Genomic DNA, 22,297 nt, shown 5'->3' with positions numbered 1-22,297 from the left:
TGCCTTGGCCTCGCTCTGCTCTGCCACCTGCAATGCCAGGGCACGGTGAATAGCGGTGGCAATCAGCAGCCCCTGTTCCCCTGCCAGCCAGAGACGCTGCCTTGCGAGGTGGCCTGAGTCACAGCCCAGCCAGGAGGGCTGCCTGTGTGCAACCCTGGGCGAGTTTTGGAGCTGGAGCCTTGGGAACACGGCAAAAGCGCTCCGGGCAGGGGCTGAGAGGCCTGGAAATGGCAGAGAGTGGCCAGGGGAATGAGGCAGAAATACGGACGTGGCTTCTCCTGTGGGAAAACGATTTTCCCGTGCAAGGGGGATCCTCCCAGCACTCGAAGGGGGCTTACTGAAAAAGAGGGAGAGCGATTGTTTTACATGGGAATGGCTTCCCACTGCCAGAGGGCATGGTTAGGTGGGATAATGGGAGGGAATTGTTCCCTGGGAGGGTGGGGAGGCCCTGGCACAGGGTGCCCCCTTTGGGTACTGATACACATTGATAGATCTCCTTTGATATTTAAATATTCATAGCGACATTTATTCTCTTTAGATACTTGTACCTATTGATGAGGTCCTTCTGGCACCTCCTTTTAGATACTTATACCCATTGATGAGGTCCCCTCTGTGCACCCCTTTAGATATTGATACACATTGATATGCTCCCTCTGTGCACCCCCTTTTCGATATTGATACACCTTGACAGATCCCCACTGTGCCCCGTTTCCGATATTGACACACATTGACGAGGCCCTTTTTGGCACCCCCATTTCTGATCCTGACACACATTGATCCAATACTGACACACATTGATGAGGCCCTTTTTGGCACCCCCAATTCCAATATTGACACACATTGACGAGGCCCTTTTTGGCCCCCCATTTCTCATATTGACACACGTTGACGAGGCCCTTTTTGGCCCCCCCATTTCCGATGCTCACACACATTGACGAGGCCCTTTTTGGCACCCATTGACACACACTGATGAGCCCCTTTTTGGCCCCCTTTCCGATGCTCACACACACTGACAGATCCCCGCCGTTCCCGATACCGATCCCACCACAGACCCCTGCGGCTCCCCCGTCACTTGCCAGACGCTCCCTTAGCCCGCTCTGCGCTCGCCGCGGCGGCCGCACTTGGCGGACGCTCCCCGGGCCGCCCCTCCCCGGAAGCGCCGGGCGGCCCCGGAGCGCAGGTAAACAGCCAAGATGGCGGCGGAGGCCGCGGGCCCGCCGGGGCCCGGCAGCGGCAGCGGCGGCAGCGGGACGGGCCTGACGGACCTGCCGGGAGAGCTGCTGGAGCTCATCCTCTGCTGCGACGTGCTGGGCGCCGCCGACATCGGCCGCGTGTCCTGCACCTGCCGCCGGCTGCGCGAGGCGTGCCAGCCCCGCGGCAAGGTGTGGCGGGAGCGCTTCCGCCTCAGGTGGGCACCGCCGCACGGCCCGGCCCGCCCGGCGCGGCGCGGGCTCGGACGGGAGGGAATGGGCACCCGCGGGGTTCAGGGGCACCCTCGGCGTTCAGGGGCACCCGCGGCGTTCAGGGGCACCCGCGGGGTTCAGGGGCACCCTCGGCGTTCAGGGGCACCCGCGGGGTTCAGGGGCACCCTCGGCGTTCAGGGGCACCCTCGGCGTTCAGGGGCACCCTCGGCGTTCAGGGGCACCCGCGGCGTTCAGGGGCACCCTCGGCGTTCAGGGGCACCCTCGGCGTTCAGGGGCACCCGCGGGGTTCAGGGGCACCGGGGGTGGTCGGACCGGCCCGGCCTGGGAGGCTCGCGTGTGTCTGGGGTGGTGGAAGTGCCGCCGCCACCTCCTGATCCCTGCGTGTCTTCCCGGCTCCGTGGTGAGCTCGTCAGGGGCTGGATGAACCTGCGGCGGCCTGGGTGGAATCATGGAGGCACAGAGAGGTTCGGGTGGGAAGGGAGCTTTAAAGCCATCGTTTCACCCCCTGCCGTGGGCAGGGACACCTTCCACTGTGTCCTGCTTGCTCCAGGTTCATCCAGCCTGGCCTGGAACACTTCCAGGGATGGGGCAGCCGCAGCTTCTCCGGGCAGGTGTCCCACACTTCTATAAGGACTTTTGCTTTTGCAAGGCTGCCTTCCCTCCTAAATGCTGTGAGGAGGGATCAAGCTGAGCGTCCTGCTTGCAGGGGATCCCCCTTGGCCAGAGATCCGTCTTGCAGCCCCTTCCACACCCGGGCACGTGGATCCCCTGCATTCCCAGGCCCAGCCTGGGCTCTGGCAGTGGAACCACGCACTGGGCTTGTGCATTGGCCTCCCCGACCCCTCCAGGAGCTTCCAAAACAAAGGCCAAGATTTCTGTGGTCCCAGGACTGGTGCTGGACAGCAGTGAGGTGTTTATTTGTGGGGATTTGGGGAGAACTGTTCTTGCAGATACCCAAATCCTTGGGATGGAGTTTTGCTGCTGTTGAGTTTTGTTTTCCCCAGGGGCAGCCACAGGGTGCTGTGCTCTGTGAAACCGTTCATATTTTGGCTGGGGATGAGGGCTGGGTGTGATTCTGTTGATGCTGTGCTGGTTTCTGCAGTCCTGGAGGCACCTCCACTCATCCCCGAGGCTGTCCAGCATAGCACCTGCTGATCTGTTACCTGCTTTTGTCTGTTTTGGCACAGGAAAAGCAGCAGAATTGCTTTCTCCAACTGCCAGTTGGCTCCTGAAATCCAGCACAGCCCAAATGAGGGGATTATTCCCTTTTCACGGGGGGAAACAAAGCTGCTGAACGATTCCAGCTTCCCCAGTCCACCAAGCCATGGCTCTGGCATTGACTGTCACCGGTTCCGTGGCTGGAATTCCTGCAAGTTTCACCCTGGTTGGGATCCAGCAGCTGGAATGGGATAGGGTGGGGGATCAGCACACGCTGCTCTCCTCCTCTCTCCTTGGTAATGGAATTTTTGGCAGGAGGTTTCACCCTGACCTTGCCATCCTGGTTGGATTCCATCATGAGCAGTGGCACTTTGTCTTCCTGAAATTCTCACTGTCCTTTCAAGCCCTGAAATTCTCCTTTCTCACCCCAAAATGAAGGATGGTGAGGGTTATTGTGAGGTGGCTGCATCTCAGCAGCGGCTGAAAGGCCAGGGATTCGTCAGGAGAGAGGTTGTTATGTAATGTGAGGTTATTTGACTTTATTTTGGGAAGGAAAATTGCAGGGGAGTTTTATTATTAACCAGCAGTGAAATATCTCCCAGGTGTGGTTTGGGCACTGGTCATAATTTTTATACAGGGTGAGTGATTTCAGTATTTGGCCTTTTATCTATTTAGCAACTTAAATATATACATATAACCTGAAAAAAACCTAAGGCAATTTAGGGATATAAACGTTTGGCCTTCTAATTATTTATAAAATTAAATACATATATCAATATATATTTATATGATCTGAAAAGAACCTGAGACAGCCCATGGAGCTGAAGGAAAATGTTTAGTATAAACCAGTAATGATGAACAGCATTTCAAAATGTGGAATGAATGCCCCAGCAAATGAAAAGAAAACCCCTTTCTCTCAGCTTTCTTTCCAAAATATTTCCATCTGTGCTGATTCTTGTTCATGTTTCTCACACAAGTGATCTTGGTGTCTTCACAGCAGCAGGAATTGCAGTGCTGGCACATATTTTATGGCACAAAGCTGTGTTATGGCACCACACACCCACTTTATTCAAAAAGGTGCTGCTAACAGCCCCCAGAACATGCCCTGAAGTTGGATTTTCAGCTGAACCTTGAAATTCTGAGTAAGCTGTGAAACGTGTGGACTTCTGAGTCTAAGTAAAGGAGGGGGTTTTTTTGCAATAAAGCTGTGAGGTTTGGGTTGGGTTTTTTTTCTTCAAACAATTATTTCTTGTCTCAAAACCAAACTGCAAAAGCATTCAGCTGTCACGATTTGACTTCAGGGTTCTGTTTTCCTCCAGTAGATGTTGCCACCAGCAAGGGCAGTGGAGGGAGCTGTGTTTAGTGCAGCCTTTTAATGAGCTCCCCGAGGTGGTAGGAAGAACACAGGACAAAGAACTCCCCTTCTGTTCAGTGCCAGGTTGGCTTCCACATGATGCTTCTTTGTGGTAAACTCTTTTAATTATAAAACTGAAGCATTTAGGATGTTTAGATATTGCAATCCTGGAGTGGGAGCCTCTGAAGGTTTCAGGAGAGCTTGCTTTTAAATAATCATTAATGCGCTTTGATGTCTGAGGTAATTTTATACAATTCCTTTAAAGCTGGGCAGTGTCTGGGCACTGGCTCAGCTCCTCAAGTGATGTGCTTACTTAAGTTTCACATTCTGGAGGTTCTCAGGGATGTGAAATGTTACTGCTGCTGTTAATTTGTCTCTGTTTGTGCAGGTGGCCGTCCCTGCTGAAGTACTACAGCCACAGTGACAGCGTCAGCTGGCTGGAGGAGTACAAGGCACGGCACAACGCGGGGCTGGAAGCCCAGAGGATTGTGGCTTCCTTCTCCAAAAGGTTCTTCTCAGAACATGTAAGTCACCCTCTAGATATGTGTGTGTGCACCAACCTGGCCACTTGTTTAATGTAATCATTCATGGAATCATTAATTGAATCATTAAGGTTGGAAAAGACCTCCAAGATCGAGTCCAGCCACTGAACAGTGTCCCTAAGCACCACATCTTCACATTTTCTGAACCCTTCCAAGGACAGTGATTGCACCACTCCCCTAAGCAGCTTGTTCCAATGCTTGACAACCCTTTCAATTAGTCAGTTTTTCCTAATACCCAACCTAAAGTTCCCCTGGCACAGCTTGAGGCTATTTCCTCAACACTGGCTGAGCATTCACATCAGCAGGGGATATTATTCTTTAAAAATTCCTAAACCATTCAAAAGTTGTTTATTTCTCAGGGGGTTTCGCCTTTTTAAAAATGTGTTTATTTAGTCTTTGTTATCATTTATAGTAGGAAAAGGTTTTTCTTCCCCCAGAGGGTGCTGGGCACTGCCCAGGCTCCCCAGGGAATGGGCACGGCCCCAAGGCTGCCAGAGCTCCAGGAGCGTTTGGACAGCGCTGCCAGGGATGCCCAGGGTGGGATTTTGGGATGTCTGTGCAGGGCCAGGAGCTGGGCTGGATGATCCCTGTGGTAGCTCAGGATATTCCGTGATTCCACAATAATTCAAAGATTCACCTTCCTTGATTGTGATCAATACTTTTCATTAGTTTCTCTTGCACTGCTCTCCACATGAACCGTGCAGTCAGAGCTTTTGTATTTCCAGACTTTGTGTGAAAATGCTGCCCAGGAGGGGGGGAAGAGAGTTCCAAATCCAGAGGTGTGTAGAGTGCAGCACGCTCTGGGATTGCATTCAGCCCTAAAAGCTCTTTGCTTTCTGCTGGGAGCTCAACCCTGGCTCTGGGAATTCTGAAGGCCGCAGAGTTTGTTGACACAAAGCACAGCTGCTGAGCTTCTCTGCAGCCCTTGTGCAAGGACGGGATCTGAGAGCTGCCACAAGCCCTTTGAATTCAGGAGCAAGGCACAACAGGGCCACTCAGTTGCAAAGTGTGTTTCTGAAGTTCTCCAGCCGGCCATGACCCCAAGATAGTTTTGTGTTCAGTGGGGAAAAGGTGAAAATGTGGTGTCTCACACTGACTTGCACATGAAACAGGAGTTACTTGGCTGTTTGCTTAGTAGGTGCCTGTAGATTTTGGCAAGCTGAACAACTGGGTCAGCCTGGAATTCTGTGGATAAAGCATAAATGCTGCCTGTAACTTTGGCTGAATTCAAAATTTCACACCAGAGCCACTAGACAGCCCCCCTTTTATGGCTCCTGTGCCAAAATGGTGTGCAAAAGGAAGGCAGTGGGGCCAGGTGGGTGTTTGGTGTCTCCTGGCTGTTCTGTTTTGCAGCAGGCAGGCATTTGTCCGTGGAGAATTGGCAGAGCATTCACTGGGAGAAGAAGCTCCTGGATTCCTCCTGTTTTAATCACATATGCAATGACTTTGGAGAGACCATTAAGCAGTGCCCAAAGGCCTCATAATGAGAACCATCTCCTGTGGGGCCAGAAACTGCAGCTTGATTCCCTGCTCAGAGCTGGGAGAAAGAGCCTTTCAACCCATATATGAGCCCATATCCTATAGCGAAGAGCTTGAAAGGCAGGGCTTTTTTTACAGTTCAGCCAAAGTTTAAAAAGTAATTCTGAGTTCTGGAAGAAAATAGCTGTTCTGAATATGGATGCAGAAGTGGTTGTTGCAAAAAATAAAGGCTCCTGCCTCTTCATTCCTTCACCTGGGATTAATCTCCTGCACAGGGCGGGTGTATGGAGAGGTTCAGTCAACCACAAGCAGAAGTTGATTCCACCTTAAAATCACTTCCAGCTCGTGCCCACCCTGCATGAGATGTGATTGTGCTGGTCCTTAACTCAGCATCAGAGCCCTAAATGCTGTAGAATTTGGCTGAAATTGCTGTAGGATGTTCCTGGGGCTCTCAGTGGAATAATGAATCCATGAGGACAGAACTGTGAGTTTGTGGCGGGCAGGACATTTTTAAGATCTTTCATAAATTAAAAAAGAAAAAAATTTGGTTTTGAGTCTTTTAGTGACATTCTGGGAGAATCTGTGGTGCTGTGCATAACTCCCTGTCTGCTTTGGCAGGTCCCCTGTGACGGATTCAGTGACATTGAGACTCTGGGCTGCCCGAGCCATTTCTTTGAGGATGAGCTGATGTGCATCCTTAACATGGAAGGAAGGTAAGAGAGGGGTGAGAACTGGCAGGGATTTCCATCTTTCACCAGCTCCAGGAGAAAAACACTGTGCTTAATGCCTGACCTCAGCTTCTGCCCTTGGTCACTCATTAAACAACACCCCCAGGCTTGCCAAGGCCTGATTTCAGGACAAATTGAGTGTTTCCAGAAAAAAACATGGAAACCTTGTCCCACAAGAAGAAAATCCTCTGGCTTTGTGTTGCTTTTTGTTGTTTATTTCCTTGCCAGCTCATGGCATTTCTTGGGACATGTCCCATGTACCCTCATCTCTGCCTCAGCAGTTCCCTCTTGTTCCTTTCTGCTTTAAGCCTGGATTAGTTTGCTGAACTGATTTGCAGAGTGAGGCCAGAGCACCAGAGGGAAGCAGGAATCCTTCAGGATCGCCACCATGAAATTCCAGCTTTTTCTTTCCTTTCAGGGCTGGAGTAGGTTGGTACAATTTTTGTCCCCAAATAGGAAGAGAGTTGAACTCGGCCACTGCAGAATTTGCAGGTCTGTAAATTACTCAGACAGCTGGTGAATAAAACTCCTGGTTTGCATCTGCCTGGGTAATCTCATCACCTTGATTAACACTGTGCAAGATGAGTAAATCACTGCTTTATTTGAAGGTTTTTCTGCTGGTGCCACCTAACCATGCTGGGTTTGGTGTGGTACTGAGCTGTGATAGATTGCTCTTAATGGGGTCTAATAGCCTTGATTAGAGGGACTGGTAATAGAGCTTGAAAAAACCCAACTGGAATGGCAATCATCTCATTTTTGCCTTTTCCCATCCGTTTTATTGCCTTCTCTATTTGAGCTGGGCCTGAGCATCTCTCATTTGACAACTGGTTCAAAAGCTTTTGAGGCTTTGCACTGGCCAAATGCCTCCCCATAAAGCAGAATTGATGCTAATTACACCCTGATTAAGCTGTAGTCATTGCCATTCAGGAGCATTAGGCTAAATGATTTCCCTGGAAGATATCCCAGTAAAGCAGTTGTCCCTATTGAGGATCCCAGTTTATTGGAAGAAGATAAAGTGTTGTGAGGTTTGATTGCCCTGCTGTCCAGGAGGATGGAGAGGCCTTAGAAAGTGACAGGGCTTTCCTATAAAAAGTTGTGGAATTGTGTCATTTACAGACCAACTGTTGATCTCTTCCTGCTTTTTCTGAGCTACAGAGTTGGTTTTCCTCTGGGGAATTGTGTTTTTCGTCTGAATGCTGTTGGACTCACATTCATGTCCCTCATCCATCTATTTTTAATGCTGAGAGGATGCGTTAGGGTTGACTCTGGAGAGATGCAGTCAGACAGAGGGTAATGTTTTATGAATAAAGTATAGGATTTTAATCAGATATTCCTGAGCTCCTTTAATTAGGATCTGCGTTGTTTCCCATGATAATGCGTCTTCTCAAACTTACATCTTGGTGATAGGATGAGAATTGGAGACGATAGGAGCAAGGTTTTGCAAGCTGTGTGGCTTTTTATGATAAATTCCTCTCAGCATTCCCTGTTGGGTTGACTTTCAGTGACAGTGCTTGTGGAGCAAACCAATAATCGAAACCATAAACTTGTGTTCGCTGGAAAAACCAACTGTTCACCCTTCAAATACCTGTTGAGGGCAATGCTTCTTCTTGTGTCTAACTGTGCAGGAAAGGTCTCACCTGGAAGTACTATGCAAAGAAAATTCTCTATTTCCTGCGGCAGCAGAATATATTGAAGAACCTGAAGGAATATCTGCAGCGCCCCACGGAGCGGCAGTCGTTCCTGGAGGGTAAGTCCATGGCAGAAAGCCCAGCTAGAACACCTAATGACAGCTCTCCATCATGGTTTGATTTGCAAGGAGCCTGCCCTGCTTAGATTCCAGCAAGCCCTTGGCTCATGGCTCAGAATTCAGGCTGGATTTTGGGAGTGCCTGGAATCCTTCCCATCCCGCGGCAGCGTTGGTTAAAATGTCGGGATGGCATTAGGTGCTGTCCTTGCTGTGTGTGTGAAGGATCACCCATGGACAGCTGAGCTGGGAGGCAGGAAATGGTGAAACACTGGAATCTTGAGCAGGGTGCTGAGAAAAATGAGCTGTAGCTCGACATCCTTCCTAATTACTGACACTGCAGCTGTGGCCCCTGGGCTGCGTTCAGCCGAGCTGGTTCCCAGTCAGCTCCCTGCTTTCCCCTTTCCCAGGAGCTCCTCAGATCAGAGCAGGGAGCAAGCAGAGGGAATTGCTGAGCACTGTGAGTGTCTCAGGAGCTGAGTGCTGGACTTTGATGGGAAACAGATCCAAGTCCAGTCACGTGGTGGGAGGGCACTTACACCTGCTGAGAAGGAAGAAAAAGCTCTTTCTTCTGCTTCTTCTGCTCTTCGTGTCCTCAGTCTGGTGGATTATTCTCCTTCTCAATCTTCTGAACAGCTCTGAAGCTGCCGGTGGCTGTGGAAGAGTCCCTTCCTCTTGCTACACACTCCACGATGTCCCAGGAAAGAGTAACACCAAAGCAATAGACTTTGAAGAATGGGCTGTTAGGGCAAGAAGGGACAGCAAGAAGTGGCCTTTTCTAGAAAAAACCAAATTAATTATGAGGCTTAGTCATGTGTGTCACAAATACGTGTAATTTGTCCGCCGTGGAGGTGCCTTTGGAGCACCAGCTGGTAGTTTTTTGGGAATTTTCACCTGGTCAGAGCACAGGGAACACTTCGGGAGGACAGAAAGGAGCCACGGCTCGGGGCCCTGCTGAATTCCTTGATTTACAGGCCTGTCATGGACATGCTGACAAAGCCCTGTAGGAGGCTGGAAGAGGTATGATCCGTGCAAAATCCTTACAGCTGATCCCAAAGATGGAACGCTAGGGAGGCTTTGGAAAGAGCAGTGGTGCCAAGGAGAAGGTTCTGTGAAAAGGAAGTTTTTTCCTGCAGAGGCTTGGGTAGGAGGAACATGAAAGTTTGTTCTGTTCTGGTTTGTGTTGGGAAGATGGAGAGCAGGTGTGGAGGAGAAAGATGGATGTAGCAGACGAGGAAATGATGAACAAGGATGATACAGAGGACATGACAGGGAGAGATCAAAACTGAGGCAGTTTGAGTGAAGCTGGGATTGTGTCAGGCTCTGAATAAAAAGCTCTGTAGGTTGGGAAGGTGCCAGGGGCTGCGGTGTGAGCACAGAGCTGGTCAAGCCTGGTCCAGCAGCATTCCTGCTCAAGGTACAGCTCCCTTTCAGCGTGGGGGAGAGGAGAATACTGAGTTCAGCTGGTGATTTATCGTGTCAGCTTATTCTGTGCCTTTTGTGTGATAAATCCAGTAGATGACTGCAGGTTTCAAACACAGAGCTCTGCCGTTCCGCTGCAACCGCTCACTGCATGCCTGGAATGTGGAGCAGGCAAAAAACCAAGCAAAGGAAAAACTCAAGTCCTGTTTCTTATGTAGTTTGTTTTTTCCAGGTGCTGTTTTGATTGATCAGTACTGCAACCCCCTGTCAGACATCTGCCTGAAGAGTGTCCAGGCTCAGGTGGACGATATCACAGACAAAGTGCGCAAAGTGCTGCGGACCAAGAACCCCAGGCACCCCAGCTTGGCTTCCAAGGCAGGTACTGTACAGAAATGTGCTTTCCTGCAGGGCTCTCCTGCACCTCTGCACGGCTGAAACAGCTCTGGAATTGCGGCAGCTTAAAGAGCTGTTGTTTTTATCCCCTAGCAAACAAAATTCTGACATTTACTTAAGCCATCATTCAAGAAACAGCTGTTCAATAGCCCAGGGTTCAGTCCATCTGATGCTAAGCAAAAAGAATTGGGAGGGGAATTGGTTTTTTTTTCCCATTTGTCCCTGAAATCTTAATAGTCCTGTTATTTGTAGTAGAGCTGTGGGACTGGGAAACAATCTCTTTCCTGCCAGTCTCAGAAAATCATGAATAGGAAGGTGCATGTTTATCATCTCCAAAGGTCAGGCAGCATCTTGCTCCTTGGTTTTATAAACTGCGTCATTTCTGGCTTTCGAGGAGGGACTGAGCCTGTCCACGTGAAAATTGCATTGCATAAGGGTTGAGTGCTCTTGTTTTCTCAGTCTTTATTTCACTGCATGTGTGTTTCCAGGAGAGGTTCTCATTCCAGAAGTGGAACTTCAGAGGCAGGTTCTTGATGCCATGAACTGTGTCCTGTATGAGCAGCTCAAATACAAAGGAAATGAGCTGGATTACTACAACTCCCTGAATTCCTACATTCACCAGGTGTGTGTGTGTGTGTGTTAGGCAAAAGCTGGGAGGCTGCAAGGCTTTATTTGTAGCCAGACAAATAATTCTCTGTGAAGAGCAACTCTTAAATAAATACGTCATTCTTCAGTGCATAATCTGTCAAGTTCTATTTTCTTTTGTGAAATCCACCCTTGAAATTGATGTTTTTCTTAAATCCCACCTGTGTTTTTGTCACATTTTTCTCCCGCAGGTTCTGATCCGCAGGACAGGAATTCCCATCAGTTTGTCTGTGCTTTATTTAACAATTGCCAGGCAGCTGGGAGTCAAACTGGAGCCTGTCAACTTTCCCAGCCATTTCCTACTGCGGTGGTGTCAAGGGAAAGAAGGGTGAGTGACCTGCTGAGCTCTGAAATTGTGCCCACAGTGACAAAAACCAGAACACATTTACAGCTCCAGACCTGTGTGAGGGTGTTGAATTATTTTCCATCTGCCTCTACAGAGGGAAAAATCAGACCTCTAGAAGAGTTTTCCTAGAGCTCAGCTCTGCTGCTGCCGAATGGTAACCGATTTCCTGCTCTAGACCTCTGTGAGAATGTTTAATTGTTTTCCATCTGAAATTAAACAGAGGGAAAGATCAGATCTTCAGGAAGGATTTCCTGAGCTCAGCTCTGCTGCTGCTGAATAAGAACAGATTTCCTGAAGTAACAGTACCCATGAGGTGATGTGAGAATTATGGGAAAGAGAGAAGGTACCAGGTAATCTCTGTTTAGGAGGGAGCTGAGGAGTGAAGGACCCAGGGAAGAACAGGAACAGCAAATCCTGCTCTACCACGAGACCCTTGATCACAGTTTGGTCTCTTTGTTGCCTCTTCAGAAGCACAGATATTTTTGACTACACCTACATCGATGCCTTTGGGAAGGGGAAGCAGCTGACAGTGAAGGAGTGCGAGTACCTGATCGGGCACCACGTGACAGAGGAGTTCTATGGAGTGGTGACTTCCAAGGAGGTCTTGCAGCGGATGGTGGGGAATCTCCTGAACCTTGGGAAACGGTGAGTTGAGGGTCATCTGGGGGGAAAAAGGACCCAGGGTACAATGTCTCCATATCCAATATTGCTGCTTGCAAAAGGTGTCACTCAACCCAGGAGATCCTGAAAATTCCATGTGTCACAAGGCATTGGCTGGGTGCTTTTAATCATCTGAGTGGAAACAACAATATTTGGTAAAACTGGTTCTCTCAAGAAAATAGAAAAGGTGTTTCATTTTCTCTGTGAAAAGCTGACAGGGACCATCCACCATCCCTTAAAAGCAGAGCCTTTTGTTACCTTCTGGTAAGCACAACCCCCATGTTCCAGTGAGCATTTTCAGAGTTACTCTTGGTGTGTAGAACATTATGTTTTGTTTTCAAATGCTCCTGATAATCCCTTTCCCAAGCAGCCATAGACAGACTGACAGGAGTGAAAGGATTGCTCTAGGTGTCAGGGGACCAAAAGGAAATGGCTTGGGGAGTGAATTCTCCATGTGGGATTATCTGACCAAGGAGAACAGCAGTGGGGTGGGAGGGCAGAGTTCAGGGATCAGTTGTGGATCGCTTTTCCTTGTCGCAGGCTGGAGTGGTGAGTGACAATCCATGCTGGAATCACTGTTGTGAGCATGCTGTACCTGCAGCATCATTCTGGGGACTCCCCCTGTCCATGGGGGTCGCAGAGCCTCACAGCTGAGTTTCCTTTCTGCTGGCAGAGAGAGCACTGACCAGTCCTACCAGCTCCTGAGAGACTCCTTGGACCTGTACCTGGCCATGTATCCAGACAATGTGCAGCACCTCATGCTCCAGGCCAGGTTATACTTCCACCTGGGAATCTGGCCAGAAAAGGTACCTGGGCACTCAGGGGAATGTTTTTGGGTAGGCTGAGCACTATTAACACTGGGTTATTGATTTTGCGCTGTGTCAGCCTGCATTCCAGTCTGCCACGAGTTGTTTCTGTAATAAATGCAGTTGGAGGAGTTCTCACATTGCAGGGAGTCAGTTTGAAGCAGGAAGGGTGGATGATTCTTGCCTGCTTGTCCTAGGGGAGACTTGGGGGCAGCCTTGAGTCATAATTTATGATTTACAGCTTGTCTTGCCACCAAGCCCGTGGACTGTGAGTTATAAGAGCATCCTGTTTGCTCTGTGCCTAAATTGTGGTGAAACTCTTGCTGGGCTCCTGGAAAAGGAGCAATTCCCTTATCAGAAAACTGCAGGAAGTTATCTTTTACAAATAAAACCAAAGCTGTTCTCCCAACCTTGGCCACGCAATCTGTGGCTCCTGTGAAAAAGCAGCTTGATATTCCTGACCTTGGAATTCCTTTTCCTTCAGGGTGACAACTCCAGTCCTGTTATCTTGGGAGTGTGGGAAAGAAGGTGCTGAGATTTCCAGGTTGTTTGGGTCATCCAGGGCTTTCTCTGAATCAGGGGCACAGCCTGTAACTCAGAAAAATCTTAATTTCTTTAGTGTGTCACGGCAGCAAGGAGATGTCCCTGCTCAGAATTCCCTGTGCCAGTTCCACCTGTGAGGTTTGGGAAGGGGACAGGAATATTGGCTGGACAGCTGAGCAGAAAGCAGAGCTCTTCCCACCAAATCAACTGGAACAGGACTGCTGGAGAAGCTGCCTCCTTCCCTTTGAAGATCAAGCCGTGCTAAGCTTGGCCTTCCTTTCTTATGGCAGCAAATTTTAGGGTCACCACAGAAATACCAGCACCAAGAAAATTGTGTGTGGGAGGGACTCACTGAAATGGCTGCTGGACATAAACAGGGAACTGGAGGACCTTCCTGCCCCTTCCTGGCACTCAGGGATGTGTTTGGAGAGCACCAGACGTGGATTTACTGCCCCTCAGAACACATAACCCAACCCCAGGGCTGAATGCTACTGAGTTCTCTGCACCAGCTGCAATGGAAATGAGCAAATTTGGGTTTTTCGGGATTGCATCCAGTCATTCCAGGCTGTCAGGCAGGATTGCAGCTAACCAGAGAGAATGCTGTGTCTGACAGGACAGAATGTACCAGCTTTGACAGGCTCTGCCAGATTTATGGACAGGAGTAGAAAATCTTAAAAGACCTGCAGAGCTGCACGTAGTGTTGCCCTAAATGTTTGTAAATAACAGTAAATGAAATTCCCAAGAATCTCTGGCAGCTGTGGTTACTTCCTTCCCCTTCCTTTAGGATTTTTCAGGATTTTCACATCATTCTTAATAGAATTGAAGTGGCCAAGATGCCTGAACTGTGTTTCTTCTCATAAATTACTCACCTGTCCTTTATTTAAATTGATTTTCCTCAGTTTTTGGCTGCTGTTCATGCTGAACAGCCTGAGATTTCTATTCCTCTTCTGCTGCTACTCTGAACTTAATGATCAAACCTGTGATCAAGGAGACAATCCTTTTGCCAGGTGCCAAACTGTGGCAGATTTTGGGACTTGAGGTATTTGTTGTTGAGGCAAATGTGTGTCTTTTCCCAACATGTTTACACGACAGATTGGGGTTTTTTTTCCTTGCTTTTACCAAAAAATTAAAGTTTGCATTTCCTACCTCTAACAAACTCTGCAGCAGATGCTCTGATGCTGTGCCAGAGGGTGTTGGGAGGCTGGAATTCTGGATCTGCAGGGCTTGCTGCTTTGTGTTCTTCAGTCATCCTAAGACAAGCAGCTTTTCTGTCTTGTTCACCATTCCCTGGGAAAGCATCATGGAGGTTACTTTCCTCCTGTGCTGCCCTATTTTTGCACCTCACAGAAATGCTGAGAAACTCTTTTAAGTTAAAATATTACTTCTCAAGAGCAGCAGAAGTCACCTGGAATCACTTCCCAGCAGCGTTTTGGGACACTGGAAACTGCATTCTCATAGCCAGAAACCTTGAGAGATGGTCTGTGGTCACCAAATGGGACGTGATGAACTCACAGGGCTTTGTTTTAAGGAGCTGCTGTGCTCTCCAGTGCCTTTCCTTGGAAGCTGGGAGCTTTACAAAGAGAAAAGTAGAAATGGGCTGTGAGGAAGAGCTCCTTGGGAGTGTGTGGGGGTCAGGAAGCAGCTCTGTGTAGGGGGATCTCAGGCCTGGGCGCTTACACCCAGCAATGTATCTGGATGTATCTATAGGTGATGTGCTGCTGCAGGGCTGTGTCCTGAACCTGTTTTTGCTGTGGTTTGGAAGGTCCTGGACATCCTGCAGCACATCCAGGCCCTGGACCCATCCCAGCACGGGGCTGTGGGGTACCTGGTGCAGCACACCCTGGAGCACATCGAGCGGCGCAAGGAGGAGCTGGGCCCCGAGGTCAAGCACCGCTCGGATGAGAAGCACAAGGAGGTTTGCTTCTCCATTGGGCTCATCATGAAACACAAGAGGTGAGCTTGGGGCCTTCCCCGCAGTCAGCTCTGTACCAGCAGAGCAGAAGGGTTTGTGCTGACAGCAGTGAGACGTGCTTTGGTGCCAAGGAGGAGTGGGAAATGCCAGGCATGTGCGTCCGTGCTGTGCAGGAAAATGGGAGCAGCTCTGTGAGTGCCTGGAGAGAGCAAATGTAGAGAGCTTGGCTTGTCTGAGTCACCCTGTGTCACACAGGTAACATCCCCACAGCACAGAGCTCTCCAGGAAACAGCAGCAGTCACTTAATGAGGCACTGTGCAACAGAGTCAGCTTCAAAATCGATTCTGATATTCCCAGGACAGTTTATGGATGTTTCCCTGTGCTCTCATTCCCTGCTCCTGCACTGCACAGAGGCTTTGTGCTCCTGCCTGCACTGCTCTGCCAGAGAGCCAGGCCAGACATCCAGAGCATCTTTTAGGGGCATCAGCAGTGACAGCTGTAACACGTCCCAGTTAATCCCTTGAGTACTCTGTGATAGCAGTGGCTTGGTGTCCCTGTCTGTGTGGTGAGCACTGGAGTAACTGCACAGCCCAGCAGGGTGGGTGAGCCCTCCTTATTTCTTGCTTCCGCCTCTGTCTGCTGACTTCCAGGCTCTTTCCCATTCTCTTTTCTTGCTCACATCTTGTTTTCCTTTGTCTTCAGCTGTTTATTCCTGTCTGTTTATCCAGTCATTCATAGTCATTTCCCTCCACCTCAAAATATAACCTCAAAGTCTTTCTGAATTGTTTTTTTTTCCCTCTTGTTCCTCTCCTCCTTGTGCCAGCTCTCAGGAGGTTCCTGTCCTGTTTGTGCTCTATTAATCTTGAGGAGAAAGAGCTGGCTCTGGACTTTTCACAGCCTTTGTGTGCCATTTCTTGAATCAGGTATGGCTATAACTGTGTGATTTATGGCTGGGATCCTGCCTGCATGATGGGACACGAGTGGATCCGGAATATGAACGTGCACAGCCTCCCCCACGGCCCCCACCAGCCCTTCTACAACGTCCTGGTGGAAGATGGCTCCTGCAGATACGCTGCCCAAGGTGAGCAGGAGCACTCTCTGTCCACATCAGGACAAAGGGATGCTTAATGGATTCATTAAGTGTGATTAACAAGGGTTAGAAAGGTGGAGGTAGGAAGGAAATGATCCTGAGTCGTGGCCTGCTCTGTTTGCTCTGCAAGGAATCAGCACTGCTGGGAATGGACATGAAGGACCCACTCTGGTGTGATCTCCTCTTACCCAGAAGTGTTTTGGACACTCTCATGGTGTGAACCTTGACTGCTGCTTTGAAAGAAATAATTCAGGCTGAAGGTCTGTCAGCAGCTCCTGACAGCTGTGCTTGGACAGGACCTGGAAATGGGGTTTCATGAAGGGAGCACTGAGGAGCTGCTGGTCAGGACATGGTTCTGGCCACTGTCACATCCCAGGGAACACAGATAACGTGGCTTTTAGTGCCACTTTTAGCCAGAACAAAAATTAATGTCTCTTCATAAGTGCAGAGAGCTTTAGAAGTGTCTGTGTCACGTGTGCTTTATGCAACAAACCATAACGGGAAACTCTTGTCTGATGGTTAGAGTGTGTGGTTGGGAGACAGGAAGAGGTGTTGAACTGAAGTTCTAAAGAAAATTACAAAGCAAAAGCACGCCTGTGACTGTGTACATTGTAAAAATGTTCATTTTTCTCACGTTTGTGTTCCCCCTGTGACACGGAGGTCTCATCCAGGCAGGGCAGCTCCACAGCCCAAGTGTGTTTGGCTCAGGGGAGATGTGGAAGCTGCTGGAGGGAAAATGCTGACCAAAATGCCCTTCCCCTGGGTGCTCCCTCAGGTTCTGGTCCCCTGGGTGTGACAAGGGGTGTGACAAGAGGTGGTTTTACAGGCAGGGACACTTCTCCCTCGGTAGATTTAAAGTGCAGGTGTTTCCCACTGTCCTGAGAGTGGCTTTTTTATATTCAGCAGCCCAAAAAGATGAAGTGGCAAAGCCTGATGGCTCAGATCAGGCAGGGCTTGGCCTCTCAGAGAGTCTTAAAAACCAGAAATTCTCGTGTGCTATGGGTTGATATTGAAATACTCATCTTGGTAATTACCTAATCAGGTAATTGTCCCCAGAGCTGCTGGGGCTGAGTCATCACTTATCTTTTATCTAATGATGTGTAAACAAACAGAAGCCTGGCTGGTCCCACGGTGCCTTTCAGGGTAGGCTGACACTGTTATCTCTGTGTAGGAGACACTCTTATCGCTGGATCTCTGGGGCATCCAAGAGTCCTGATACTGCTGGGGGAAAGTGAAGAGTTTGTTCTTGCTGCCTATTGATATCCCCTCTAAAACACATCCTCAGGTCATTTGGGAAGGATTATTTCATATCCTCCTGACCTGACTTTGGGGAGGGAGGGAGTGAGAGTTTTTTGCTGAGAGAATCCTAAACAAATCTTCATGTGGAGTTTAATTTAACCAGCTCAGAAATAACACCAAGCTTATTATAGCTAAATGTACCTCGGTTTGAGGCCTTCCTGTAAATCTGTGGGTTGAGTGTAGCTGGTTCCAGAACTCCTGTGTCATGCAGGGAGTTTGGTACCTGTCCACTCTTGTCTCTGTTTTGTTTGCTTTGTGACAGCACAGGAGAGAGGTCTCTGGCTCCAAACTGCTCGTCAGCACCCTTGGGAGGCTCCCACCTTGTGCTGAACTCGCCTGTGTCAGCCTCTCCCCCCTGCCATCCCTGCAGCTCCATCCCATCCCTGCAGCTCCATCCCATCCCTGCAGCTCCATCCCATCCCTGCAGCTCCATCCCATCCCTGCAGCTCCATCCCATCCCTGCAGCTCCATCCCAGCAGCTCCATCCCTGCAGCTCCATCCCTGCAGTTCCCTGAGCACAGCTCCCAGCTCAGCCATGCTGCTGCAGAGCACTCAGCAGTGCAAATTGTTTTCCGCAGTGGTGCAGTATCCAAAAAGGTCCTTTGCAAGCCTCCAGGACTGCAGCAGGCTGCTGAGGGATGGAAAGCTCTGGTGCTGCTGGCTGCACACCCTGACGTGCAGCAGCTTCAAAGAGCCTGCATGGATTAACAGGAATCCTCTGCTCCCTGTAATGAACTGGATTTCAGAGACAGATTGTTCCTGAATGACATTCTCTGCATCCCAACTTGTTCCTGCCCTGCCCAAAGTCAGCCTTTGATGCTGATGCAGCTTTTTTTTTTTCCTAGCTAATACTACCTGTTTTATCTGGCACTGCTGGAAAAAAAATGACATCATTTGGGGAGTGCTGCAGGGCTCCTGCCTGTGGGATTGACTCCCAGTCCCTGCTCTGCGCCGACACTGCGGAGCAGAGCAGCCCTTGGCCAGGGTCACCTTTGGGGTTCAGTGTTTGGGGGTCACCTTTGGGGTTTAGTGGAGTTTAACCCTTGTGCCTAATCAGGTTATCTTGTAGGACAAAGGGGGAAAGAAGCTGCTGTGGGAAGGAATCAACGTGTCCTTCCTAGGAACTTGCACTTGACTTGGGGAAGTTTGGACTTGGGGAAGTTTATTTTGCTGGAGGCAGGGCTGAAGACCAGGCTGGGCCTTGGCATGATGGTGAAAGCACAGGCTGAGGGAGGAAGCTCTTGGCTCCTCTGCCAGGACAGCCTTGTGCAGGTGGGCTCACCTTGGGGCATTTGAGGGGAATCTCTCCTAAAACTGGTCCCCCAAGGGCTGTGAGGGATCAGAGGAGCAGAGCTCAGTGCAGCAGCTTCTCCCTGTGCTCCCAACCGAGTCCCGGGAGTAGCAGAGTGGGAGCAGCATCCTGCTCCTCCAGCCTAAAGCCAGGCAATCTCAGGCATAAAACACTTCCCACATCCCTGGTAAGTGGGGTCATCAGGAGGTAAGGCTCTATGTGAGCACTCACACTGACTTGCTCTGCGCATTTTCCTGGATTTGGGTTTTTTTCTTTAAAGCACCAGGAACTGGTGTTTCTAGAGACAGAAACAAGGCCTGGGGGAGGCCCAGGATTGGCTGCCTTGCAGCAGCTGTTCCTGTGGTGGTAACTGATTCCTTCCTTCCCTCACAGAGAACCTGGAGCACAACTCTGAGCCTCGGGAGATCCCTCACCCCGACATCGGCCGCTATTTCTCCGAGTTCACCGGCCTTCACTACCTGGCAAATACCGAGCTGGAAATTCGGTACCCGGAGGATTTGGAGCTCACTCGAGCCACGGTGCAGAAAATTTACAGTTCAGGCAAGGAGTGAGTGCCAAAGGCAGCCTGGGGACAGAAGCAGCTGGAGTGTAGCTTTACCCTCTTTGCAGAACTTGCGTGGGAAGCAAGTTTGGTGACAATCCTTTGGCTTAATGCATTGAAGACTGCATTGAACTTGGAAAGTGGTGCTACAGCATCTTCCCGTTGTCTGCCTGCCCAGCCTGGCCCAAAGGCACAGGGACACTTTGGTACTTGAGGCCCAGCAGGAGGTTCTTGCAGGGACAGCCATGCCAGGAGTGTTGTCCTTCGGAAGGATCCGCACGTTCTGCTCGTTCTGTGGTGGCCTTAGAAGGTCAGCACAGCGAGATCCTGGTGTGGAATATGGAGGACCCCCCTCTGACAGGAAGTTGCTTGTCCTTGCAGTATTGTGGGATTCTTGTTTGGCTGTGTCTGTCTGGTTTGGTTTGAGTGTCTATCCCATGCAGGCGATAGTTTTTGAAGTCTCTCGCGTTTCACTGTTGTCTTCTCCGGTCTGAATTTCTGGGTCAGGTATTGCTTCACCTCTGTAGTCTGATTGGTCCTACCTAGAGCTACTGTCCCAGTCCTAAATATCCTTCTGGGCCTGGCAATATCCTTATGGGCCTGGGAGAGAGTTCCAGCCACAAAACCAGCAGCAGTGAGGCTCGTGGTGACCCTGAGGGCCAGGTGGCCGCTTGGCCGATGGCAGAGACTCCGAAAGCAGAAGAGGAGCTCCTGGCCCTTTTCCACACCTGCTGAACACACCCAGCCCGTGTTCTGACCTTGCTTTCCTGTCTGTCCATCGTGTGTGTCCAGGGTGGGATCCGTGGCACAGCTGTGAGTGTTCCCAGGAGGATTTGGACCCTCAAGGGAATGTGTGGTGGGACCTCGAGGGCAGCGCTGGAATGACTCCGATGGACGCGGAGCTGCCGCTTGCTGCCATCTCCAAGTTTTTTCTCCAGTAGGTATTTATGCAATAGAGGGGAATGATGACTGGAGCCTGGCCATCCCTGGAGTCAGCCAAACCATTATGGAAGCAAGATGTTAATTCCTGCAGCTTGAGGCCTTCTTCCTTCTTGCCAAAAGAAAACGGGATTCTGAGGGAGCGCAGACTCGGCTGCCTGCGAGGAAGGAGCTTTAGCAGCTCGAAGCACATGAATTTTTAACCTTGACTTAAAGGCCCCGACAGAACCACTGCAGAAGAGGTTTTCCTCTGGGCTCAGGGGCTGTGGGGTGCAGAGTGACACGGTGTTTGTGCATATCTTTGTGGTTTCTGAAGCAATGTGTGTAGAGTAGCTGCAGCTCGTGTCTCCTGTCACTGTCCACTTGCAACACGGTAATTCTTCTCTCCGAGCTGACAATTAGGGCCCTGTAGAGGTAGGTGGATGCTCTTTAGTCTCTTACGCACTACAGGTATCTCCACATGGAATCACAGCCCTCCTCTCCAGCAATGCCTGCCCTGCATGTCACCTCCTGCAACCCTGAGCACTGGTTTGCTGTGGAAATAAATGCTGCGAGCCCAGCGCTGTGGTGGTGGTGGTCTGCAGGGGTCTGGGGGCTCCAGGAGGAGCAGCCTGTGGGGAGAGTGTGAGCAGTGCTGAGGGGCTCTGCTCCAAGCAGAGCTGTGTCTTTAAATAGAGTCACAACCCCAGCATGGTTTGGGCTGGAAGGGACCTTGAAGCTCCTCTTGTTCCATGGACAGGGACACCTCCCGCTGTCCCAGGTCTGCACTGACATGAACTTGGAGGGAGGGAGGAATTGCCATTGTGAATCAGGGTAGGGAATCCTCAGGCAAAAACCTGAAAATCCATCTCTTGTTCTTGAGGGTTGGAGTAGACCCCAGCCCTCCAACCCCTTCTGAAAGCAGATCCCAAAAGATTCCTGGCAGGGATGCAGGGTTGGGAATGGGGGTTGTGAGTCCCAAGGTAGCTGAGAACAGGCAGAGCAGAGCCTGGGTGCCCCATTCCCATTCCCAGCTGTCAGCAAGATTCCTGGGGTTTTGTGCTCCCTTCTGTTGACACCTGGGCCCCTCTCCAGTGCATCCAGGGAATCGCAGAGCTCGCGGGAGCCCTGGCACGAGGAGGAGCTGCCCGAGTGCCAGGTCCAGCTGTGCCATAAAAGAGCCACAGGAGCCACAGAAAGCACCCAGGGCTCCTCTGAGAGCTGCTGCTGCTGGCCAGTGCTCACCAAGCCACCGGGAAAGCTGCTGGCTGCCCCAGGGGTCCCAGAGCAGCCACCAGGGCCCTTCCCATCCCTCTTTTGGGGCCACTGCGTGTCCTTACCCTGAGAAGAGCCTGGCCCAGGAGGAAGTGGGGAGCTGTTGCTCACCACAGATTTCCCCATGGCTGGTGTGGCCTGGGGTGCAGAAGGGGAGCGTTCTGTGCAAAGGGGATAGGCTTGGCAGCCCAGCAGCCCTGGAACGAAATCCTCATCCCTCTGGCAGGAGTTTCTGGAAGAACTGTGCCCGCAGACAGCTCTGCCTGCTCTGGGTGCTGCCCATGTCCACAGCCCGGGCTGTGGGTGCTGGGGTCACCCAGAGCACCAACACAGCCTGGATGTGCCAAATTTGGAAAAGACTGGGCTGTTTCCATCTGTTTTCCACACAGCCTCAGGGGCCAAGTCAGATTTTGGGATTTGAGACCAACCCGAAGGGAATGGTGCGTTCCCTTTCGTTTCCCATTTGGGGAGGGTGTCCCTGCTGCCTCCAGTGCTGCTTGCCGTGGGTGGAGTCTTTGGTTTTGGTGAGCAGAAACTCCCCTGTGAGCACCTGCTGCTGTGGGAGGAGGCCTCAGCCCAGCGCCCAGGGTGGCCAGGGAAAGCTGGAAAGGCCCCAGGATCCCTCTGTGTCCGTGCTGGAGCAGCCTCTTGGAATGCACAGGGGTTCCCACAGGCTGCACATCCACGGTCCAGCACGGTGGGGAGC

General features: G+C 50.6%; 1 protein-coding gene across 1 annotated transcript; it reads left to right on the top strand.

Annotated features, from left to right (window-relative positions):
- Positions 1-1,164: 1,164 nt before the first annotated feature.
- On the top strand, positions 1,165-20,896 carry FBXO21 (F-box protein 21). Its single transcript, XM_048323264.1, has 12 exons — positions 1,165-1,408; positions 4,325-4,460; positions 6,576-6,670; positions 8,311-8,432; positions 10,084-10,230; positions 10,733-10,866; positions 11,081-11,217; positions 11,704-11,880; positions 12,569-12,701; positions 15,007-15,197; positions 16,080-16,237; positions 19,230-20,896. The coding sequence occupies exons 1-12, from the start codon at positions 1,194-1,196 to the stop codon at positions 19,406-19,408; spliced, it is 1,824 nt and encodes a 607-aa protein (XP_048179221.1). The 5' UTR covers positions 1,165-1,193; the 3' UTR covers positions 19,409-20,896.
- Positions 20,897-22,297: the final 1,401 nt, after the last annotated feature.

Source organism: Corvus hawaiiensis, chromosome 18 (assembly GCF_020740725.1).
Source record: "Corvus hawaiiensis isolate bCorHaw1 chromosome 18, bCorHaw1.pri.cur, whole genome shotgun sequence".
Lineage (NCBI taxonomy): Eukaryota > Metazoa > Chordata > Aves > Passeriformes > Corvidae > Corvus > Corvus hawaiiensis.
This window is presented reverse-complemented; position numbering and strand designations above follow the sequence as displayed.